Raw genomic sequence first — 9,627 nt, 5'->3', positions numbered from 1 at the left:
TCGTTGTCAATTTCATGTGTTTATTTATCAAATTTTGTCAATAGAAAGATTTCATATTCAAGCGAACGGAACGGTTCTGGAAATATAAAATCTTAAACAAGAAACCAATAAAGAACGGGAGCGTCTCAAACGCCTCAAACTGACCATAAAGAAATATTTTATATAATATTACATCTGTCATATGAAGAAATGCCTTTAGGTCCCTTTATGACTCTGGGCTTTTCAGTTTATTACATTATTTGACAAAACAATCAAGTTTTTTGTGTGTTTTGTTTGGAAAAGTACATATTCTTAAAATCAATTATTTGAGTTTGCATTCAGTTAAAAATCTTTTACTATTTATTAGAAATTTTTTTGCAAGTTCCACTATTGCATCATCAACTGTTGTACAGTTTTTATAAATGAAGCCCCAGGTTTGTTCCTGCTTATTTCTTGGGGAAATCTTATTAAAGCCAAATGTATTAAAGATATTCTTCAGGATTTGGAATAAAATGTAGCATCATAATCACATTTAATTTAATATTCAACATTATTGCTCTCCTGCATTGACAGCATTATATGAGAACTGAGCTGAGCTGGACGATGACATCACGCTTTTCTCCAGAGCGGCTCTATATATATATAACTGAACTAAATTAATAACTTTTTTACAGCAGAAATGAAGCATCACTGAACTTCCTGAAGCTGGACTGTGACACTATTCTCTTCTGGAGACAAACATTATTTTCCTGTTCTCTCTGTAAAGCTGCTGTGAAACACTCTGTGTTGTTAAAGCGCTGTATCAGCTTGCTGACAATCCTGGAATTTTGTACAAATGCATGCTATTCGCTGTGTATAAAACACAATATGCTTCAAATGATTATTCATACATGTAAATATGCACGACTTTAACAACAATACAAGATAATGCAGCTGTTGTGGAGAAACTCATGAAGAACATCAGTCACAGCCGCTCGTTCTCTCCTCCGCCATGTTGAACGTTTATGACTCCGACCTCTGGTGTGGAAACAGACTAGGAATTTCTGATTTGGAATTTTTGATTAGGAATTTTTTACTAGGAAACCCCGATTAGGAAATGCAGACTAGGACATTTTTCGTAGGAAACTCATTTATAATCATTCTGACAGCATGTGAAGGCAGCATCATTGTGAATAAAACATACAATATGTTTCAAATGATTATTCATACATGTAAATATGCCCGACTTTAACAACAATACAAGATAATGCAGCTGTTGTGGAGAAACTCATGAAGAACATCAGTCACAGCAGCCGCTCGTTCTCTCCTCCGCCATGTTGAACGTTTATGACTCGCCCAACTCAGTCCAAATGATCTCAGTGTTTCTCAGTAGTAAATACGACTTGAGATATGCACATAATAACGCTAGGAACTAGGAAACTCGACTAGGAAACTCGTATTCATGATAATTCCGATAGCATGTGAAGGCAGCCTTAGTCTTGTGTAGTAAAATATGGCCTATTTTAAGACCATTAACCTTTAACTTTCTTTTGACTCTTGGTGAAACGTTTCCGTGAGATTCACCCTGATAATGGATGAAAACACTACAGTAAGTGGTGGTTAAACTGGTTTATGGGTGATCTTTAATGAATCCTGAACTTCTGGAAGTGGTTTATGGGTGGTCTTTAATGAATCCTGAACTTCTGGAAGTGGTTTATGGGTGGTCTTTAATGAATCCTGAACTTCTGGAAGTGGTTTATGGGTGATTTTTAATGAATCCTGAACTTCTGGAAGTGGTTTATGGGTGGTCTTTAATGAATCCTGAACTTCTGGAAGTGGCTTATGGGTGGTCTTTAATGAATCCTGAACTTCTGGAAGTGGTTTATGGGTGATTTTTAATGAATCCTGAACTTCTGGAAGTGGTTTATGGGTGGTCTTTAATGAATCCTGAACTTCTGGAAGTGGTTTATGGGTGGTCTTTAATGAATCCTGAACTTCTGGAAGTGGCTTATGGGTGGTCTTTAATGAATCCTGAACTTCTGGAAGTGGCTTATGGGTGGTCTTTAATGAATCCTGAACTTCTGGAAGTGGTTTATGGGTGGTCTTTAATGAATCCTGAACTTCTGGAAGTGGCTTATGGGTGGTCTTTAATGAATCCTGAACTTCTGGAAGTGGTTTATGGGTGATTTTTAATGAATCCTGAACTTCTGGAAGTGGTTTATGGGTGGTCTTTAATGAATCCTGAACTTCTGGAAGTGGTTTATGGGTGGTCTTTAATGAATCCTGAACTTCTGGAAGTGGTTTATGGGTGGTCTTTAATGAATCCTGAACTTCTGGAAGTGGCTTATGGGTGGTCTTTAATGAATCCTGAACTTCTGGAAGTGGTTTATGGGTGATTTTTAATGAATCCTGAACTTCTGGAAGTGGTTTATGGGTGGTCTTTAATGAATCCTGAACTTCTGGAAGTGGTTTATGGGTGGTCTTTAATGAATCCTGAACTTCTGGAAGTGGTTTATGGGTGATTTTTAATGAATCCTGAACTTTTGGAAGTGGCTTATGGGTGGTCTTTAATGAATCCTGAACTTCTGGAAGTGGTTTATGGGTGGTCTTTAATGAATCCTGAACTTCTGGAAGTGGCTTATGGGTGGTCTTTAATGAATCCTGAACTTCTGGAAGTGGTTTATGGGTGGTCTTTAATGAATCCTGAACTTCTGGAAGTGGCTTATGGGTGGTCTTTAATGAATCCTGAACTTTGGCTTATGGGTGGTCTTTAATGAATCCTGAACTTCTGGAAGTGGTTTATGGGTGGTCTTTAATGAATCCTGAACTTCTGGAAGTGGTTTATGGGTGGTCTTTAATGAATCCTGAACTTCTGGAAGTGGTTTATGGGTGATTTTTAATGAATCCTGAACTTCTGGAAGTGGTTTATGGGTGGTCTTTAATGAATCCTGAACTTTGGCTTATGGGTGGTCTTTAATGAATCCTGAACTTCTGGAAGTGGTTTATGGGTGGTCTTTAATGAATCCTGAACTTCTGGAAGAGGTTTATGGGTGGTCTTTAATGAATCCTGAACTTCTGGAAGAGGTTTATGGGTGGTCTTTAATGAATCCTGAACTTCTGGAAGTGGTTTATGGGTGATTTTTTATGAATCCTGAACTTCTGGAAGTGGCTTATGGGTGGTCTTTAATGAATCCTGAACTTCTGGAAGTGGTTTATGGGTGATTTTTAATGAATCCTGAACTTCTGGAAGTGGTTTATGGGTGGTCTTTAATGAATCCTGAACTTCTGGAAGTGGCTTATGGGTGGTCTTTAATGAATCCTGAACTTTGGCTTATGGGTGGTCTTTAATGAATCCTGAACTTCTGGAAGTGGTTTATGGGTGGTCTTTAATGAATCCTGAACTTCTGGAAGTGGTTTATGGGTGGTCTTTAATGAATCCTGAACTTCTGGAAGTGGTTTATGGGTGATTTTTAATGAATCCTGAACTTCTGGAAGTGGTTTATGGGTGGTCTTTAATGAATCCTGAACTTCTGGAAGTGGTTTATGGGTGGTCTTTAATGAATCCTGAACTTCTGGAAGTGGTTTATGGGTGGTCTTTAATGAATCCTGAACTTCTGGAAGTGGTTTATGGGTGGTCTTTAATGAATCCTGAACTTCTGGAAGAGGTTTATGGGTGGTCTTTATGGGTGGTCTTTAATGAATCCTGAACTTCTGGAAGTGGTTTATGGGTGGTCTTTAATGAATCCTGAACTTCTGGAAGTGGTTTATGGGTGGTCTTTAATGAATCCTGAACTTCTGGAAGTGGTTTATGGGTGATTTTTAATGAATCCTGAACTTCTGGAAGTGGTTTATGGGTGGTCTTTAATGAATCCTGAACTTCTGGAAGTGGCTTATGGGTGGTCTTTAATGAATCCTGAACTTTGGTTTATGGGTGGTCTTTAATGAATCCTGAACTTCTGGAAGTGGTTTATGGGTGGTCTTTAATGAATCCTGAACTTTGGTTTATGGGTGGTCTTTAATGAATCCTGAACTTCTGGAAGTGGCTTATGGGTGGTCTTTAATGAATCCTGAACTTTGGTTTATGGGTGGTCTTTAATGAATCCTGAACTTCTGGAAGTGGTTTATGGGTGGTCTTTAATGAATCCTGAACTTCTGGAAGTGGTTTATGGGTGATTTTTAATGAATCCTGAACTTCTGGAAGTGGTTTATGGGTGGTCTTTAATGAATCCTGAACTTCTGGAAGTGGTTTATGGGTGGTCTTTAATGAATCCTGAACTTCTGGAAGTGGTTTATGGGTGGTCTTTAATGAATCCTGAACTTCTGGAAGTGGTTTATGGGTGGTCTTTAATGAATCCTGAACTTCTGGAAGAGGTTTATGGGTGGTCTTTAATGAATCCTGAACTTCTGGAAGTGGTTTATGGGTGATTTTTAATGAATCCTGAACTTCTGGAAGTGGTTTATGGGTGGTCTTTAATGAATCCTGAACTTTGGTTTATGAGTGGTCTTTAATGAATCCTGAACTTCTGGAAGAGGTTTATGGGTGATTTTTAATGAATCCTGAACTTCTGGAAGAGGTTTATGGGTGATTTTTACTGAATCCTGAACTTCTGGAAGTGGTTTATGAGTGAATTTTAATGAATCCTGAACTTCTGGAAGTGGTTTATGGGTGATTTTTAATGAATCCTGAACTTCTGGAAGTGGTTTATGGGTGATTTTTAATGAATCCTGAACTTCTGGAAGTGGTTTATGGGTGGTCTTTAATGAATCCTGAACTTCTGGAAGTGGTTTATGGGTGATTTTTACTGAATCCTGAACTTCTGGAAGTGGTTTATGGGTGGTCTTTAATGAATCCTGAACTTCTGGAAGAGGTTTATGGGTGGTCTTTAATGAATCCTGAACTTCTGGAAGTGGTTTATGGGTGGTCTTTAATGAATCCTGAACTTCTGGAAGAGGTTTATGGGTGGTCTTTAATGAATCCTGAACTTCTGGAAGAGGTTTATGGGTGGTCTTTAATGAATCCTGAACTTCTGGAAGTGGTTTATGGGTGGTCTTTAATGAATCCTGAACTTCTGGAAGTGGTTTATGGGTGATTTTTAATGAATCCTGAACTTCTGGAAGAGGTTTATGGGTGGTCTTTAATGAATCCTGAACTTCTGGAAGTGGTTTATGGGTGATTTTTACTGAATCCTGAACTTCTGGAAGTGGCTTATGGGTGGTCTTTAATGAATCCTGAACTTTGGTTTATGGGTGGTCTTTAATGAATCCTGAACTTCTGGAAGTGGTTTATGGGTGGTCTTTAATGAATCCTGAACTTCTGGAAGTGGTTTATGGGTGATTTTTAATGAATCCTGAACTTCTGGAAGTGGTTTATGGGTGGTCTTTAATGAATCCTGAACTTCTGGAAGTGGTTTATGGGTGGTCTTTAATGAATCCTGAACTTCTGGAAGTGGTTTATGGGTGGTCTTTAATGAATCCTGAACTTCTGGAAGTGGTTTATGGGTGGTCTTTAATGAATCCTGAACTTCTGGAAGTGGTTGATGGCGGCACCCAAAGCCCAGCTGGTTTCCACGTTCCTCACCTTCTTGGTTAACTGTGTAAACACAAGCATTGGCGTTAACCATCTAACCTCGAGTAAATCAAACACGGCAGAAACACTAACGTACCTGCAGAACAGTGCTTTCTTTAAAACCAAAGCCGTCTTTCAGCAGACAGATGATGTACGTGAGATCCATACAGAGGAACTCATTGAGTTGACTGCGCTTCGACGGTCGGTTACACACTGCAACAAGTGAGTTCATTTTCAGTTTAGAGTTGTATAATATTAATTATATTGCACATATCTGTCAACATGATCAAATATGAGATGAGAACATGTAAATAAAGATTAATTGTAAAGCTCACCCTCTTTCGCTCGTTTCCTCAAGTCTCGGATCTTCACGGCTCCTCCTCTGGTTTCATCTGAGATTCATCATCAGCAAAAACAAACAAAAAGCAGAAACAGTTAAAGTGAGACGTATATTAAATAAGTGCTTAATTCAGGCATGTCGTGTCGTGTTGAGGATTTACTTTTCCATGAAGACATTGGACAAACTTACTGACAATCATTTTCTTAATAAATTTTTTTGTTGTTTTTAATAATTTTTTTTATTTTTTGTGCGTTTTTTCTCACCTTGCTACACTTGCGGTGTTCTGGGTCAAAAATGACCCGCCTTTTAAAAATGTCTTGTAAATCTCTGGTTATGCTAATTTATCACCAAATATTGGATTTATATGTTTTCTTTCAGATAGCACAGGTTTTGTATTTCTTTTATGGATCTGAGTTTATGCAGATGTTTTTTGAGGTGAAAAAACGTTGTTAAACTAGGGGTGGGCGATATGGCAAAAATATCATATCACGATTTTTTTCAGGAAAATCACGATTCACGATTTTATCACGATTCTTTATTATGTTGGTTTTACTATTTTGTGACTGAGCATCACAGCCAAACTAATGTCCATATTTTAAAAACAAAGCCTTAGCTAACAAAATAAAAAAATAAAAAAATGGCAGACAGGGGCGAAGATAAAAATATTTGTCATTATTTTCTTTATTAAATATTAAGATCAAAGATACACATTACACATGCACAACTTAATATACAAATTAAATAAACAGTGCTTTGTTTTCAGCTACAGTAGGTGTATTTAACAGTAGCATTGAAGAAAGTAATTAAATGAACATATATGAAAATAAAACAAAACAGACTTCACTGTATAAATTATACATTGATACTTATTAAAGCTACTATTAAAGTTATCAGTCAATAGCAGTGAATGATTTTCTCTTTGCATTTTGTTGTTTTATTAACATTAAAGGAATAGTTCTCCTAAAAAGTCCCCCAAGTCAATGGGGACCAGCTACTGTTTGGATAGCCACATTCTTCAAAATATTAATATTAGAAAATATTAGAAGGAAATGAATACGGGTTTGGAACAACATTAGTTAATTATGAGATAATTTTTATTTTTGGGTGAACTATCCCTTTAAGGACAAGCGGCAGCGTGTTTACTATTGCTACTGTCTCTTTAAGAGTTGCGCGCGACGCTACACGCATTTGACAAGCAGATTTACTCAATTTTCTCAAGTTTGCTTTCACTTTAGACATCACCGACTTTGTTTATGTAAACCTTGTGTGTATTTAACAGTATAAGCACAATAAGACTCGAAAGATAACTTAGTCCAGTATCCAGGCGGTGGTAGACAGGCTTTTAGTGCATGTGAGCTTCACATGTACGAGCTGAGAAACGCACACGTTAGAACAGCGCATCAGCGCGCAAATTAAATGTTTAACCGACAAGGCATTAAAGCACATGCAAATGATGAACTTTTGTGAACTGCAGTCCCGTTCTGCTGCGTTAACATTTTATGTGAATATACATCGCGTTGTTCAGTATGTTGGGACAGGCGCCAGAACAGATATAATGCACGATTCTACGATATTTCTTCAAAAGCAGATCGTGGGGAAATTTTAATCGTCCACGATCAAAAATCGTCATATCGGACACCCCTATGTTAAACTCCAAAAAACTGCATAAGCTCAGATCCATGAGGCCTACGATGAATCAGATCCATAAAAGAAATACAAAACCTGTGCCAACTGAAAGAAAACGATAAAAAAATTAAATCCAATATTTGGCGAGAACATAGCATAACGAGATTTACAAGACATTTTTAAAAGGCGGGTCATTTTTGACCCCGAACACTAAATTAGGTAAAGGATTCTAAGTACTGTGGGTGGAAATAAAAAAGCAGAACAAACAAGTTTGTAATCAAAAAGCTTATCATTTTACTCATTCTTTATTTTACCAGGTTAAAATCTCTTTTACAAGAGTGTCGAGGCCACGACAGCAGCTTCAATAACACAGACATACACACATCAAAACACAATCAAGGATCACAACAGCAATTCACCAAAGGATAAAACACATAATCTGTTAAAAGTAACTTAAAAGATTATTGACTATCAAATAATATAGCCAGGTACTTTCACAACACACAGAGGTACACAAGGTACGCAACACATTTTATGTTTGTTCCTTTGGAAGATATTGATGGTCTTACCGATGAGTCCGGCTTCGACAGCGTGATCGAAGTAATACGAGAAGGCGTAGAAGCTGGCGCTGTCCTTCAGCTCGAGAGGCTGTTTAATGAAGCCCTTCACCACCTTCAGCATCTCCTGGTAACACGTCCTGAAGCCCCGAACACCTGAACAACACAACACCACAACACATCAACACCAGAACACCTGAACAACACCTGAACAACACCACAACACATCAACACCAGAACATCTGAACAACACAACACATCAACACCAGAACACCTGAAGAACACCTGAACAACACAACACCACAACACATCAACACCAGAACACCTGAAGAACACCTGAACAACACAACACCACATCAACACCAGAACACCTGAAGAACACCTGAACAACACAACACATCAACACCAGAACACCTGAACAACACCTGAACAACACCTGAACAACACAACACCACAACACATCAACACCAGAACACCTGAAGAACACCTGAACAACACAACACCACATCAACACCAGAACACCTGAAGAACACCTGAACAACACAACACATCAACACCAGAACACCTGAAGAACACCTGAACAACACAACACCACATCAACACCAGAACACCTGAAGAACACCTGAACAACACAACACCACAACACATCAACACCAGAACACCTGAAGAACACCACAACACATCAACACCAGAACACCTGAAGAACACCTGAACAACACAACACATCAACACCAGAACACCTGAAGAACACCTGAACAACACAACACATCAACACCAGAACACCTGAAGAACACCACAACACATCAACACCAGAACACCTGAAGAACACCTGAACAACACAACAACACAACACATCAACACCAGAACACCTGAAGAACACCACAACACACCACCAGAACACATCAACACCAGAACACCTGAACAACACAACACATCAACACCTGAACACCTGAAGAACACAACACCTGAACACAAGAACACATGAACACCACAACACATGAACATCTGAACACCACAACACATGAACATCTGAACACCTGAACACCACAACACATGAACATATGAACACCAGAGCACATGAACACAAGAACACCTGAACACCACAACACATGAACACATGAACACCTGAACGCCACAACACATGAACACCACAACACATGAACACCACAACACATGAACACCTGAACACCACAACACATGAACACCAGAACACATGAACACCAGAACGCCACAACACCTGAACGCCACAACACATGAACACCTGAACGCCACAACACCACAACACATGAACACCAGAACACCTGAACGCCACAACACCTGAACGCCACAACACATGAACACCACAACACATGAACACCTGAACACCACAACACATGAACACCAGAACACCAGAACGCCACAACACCTGAACGCCACAACACATGAACACCTGAACGCCACAACACATCAACACCAGAACACCTGAACAACACCTGAACAACACAACACCACAACACATCAACACCAGAACACCTGAACAACACAACACATCAACACCAGAACACCTGAACAACACCTGAACAACACAACACCACAACACA

At 38.8% G+C, this 9,627-nt stretch overlaps 1 protein-coding gene across 1 annotated transcript in view; it reads right to left on the bottom strand.

Moving 5' to 3' along the window:
• Positions 1-5,203: 5,203 nt before the first annotated feature.
• The window catches only part of LOC309491524 (ectonucleoside triphosphate diphosphohydrolase 5-like), a 15,605-nt gene continuing 11,181 nt past the window's right edge, over positions 5,204-9,627 (bottom strand). Inside the window, exons 5-8 of the mRNA XM_082190569.1 lie at positions 8,060-8,203; positions 5,860-5,916; positions 5,622-5,737; positions 5,204-5,548 (exon numbers count right to left, since the gene is read on the bottom strand). Coding sequence (XP_082046695.1) covers positions 5,465-5,548; positions 5,622-5,737; positions 5,860-5,916; positions 8,060-8,203 — 401 coding nt within the window. The 3' untranslated portion in view covers positions 5,204-5,464. The remainder of the gene's footprint in view (positions 5,549-5,621; positions 5,738-5,859; positions 5,917-8,059; positions 8,204-9,627) is intronic.

Source organism: Leuciscus leuciscus (assembly GCF_965113295.1).
Source record: "Leuciscus leuciscus genome assembly, contig: HAP1_SCAFFOLD_323, whole genome shotgun sequence".
Lineage (NCBI taxonomy): Eukaryota > Metazoa > Chordata > Actinopteri > Cypriniformes > Leuciscidae > Leuciscus > Leuciscus leuciscus.
Note: the sequence above shows the minus strand (reverse complement) of the source record. Positions and strands in the feature narration are given on the sequence as shown.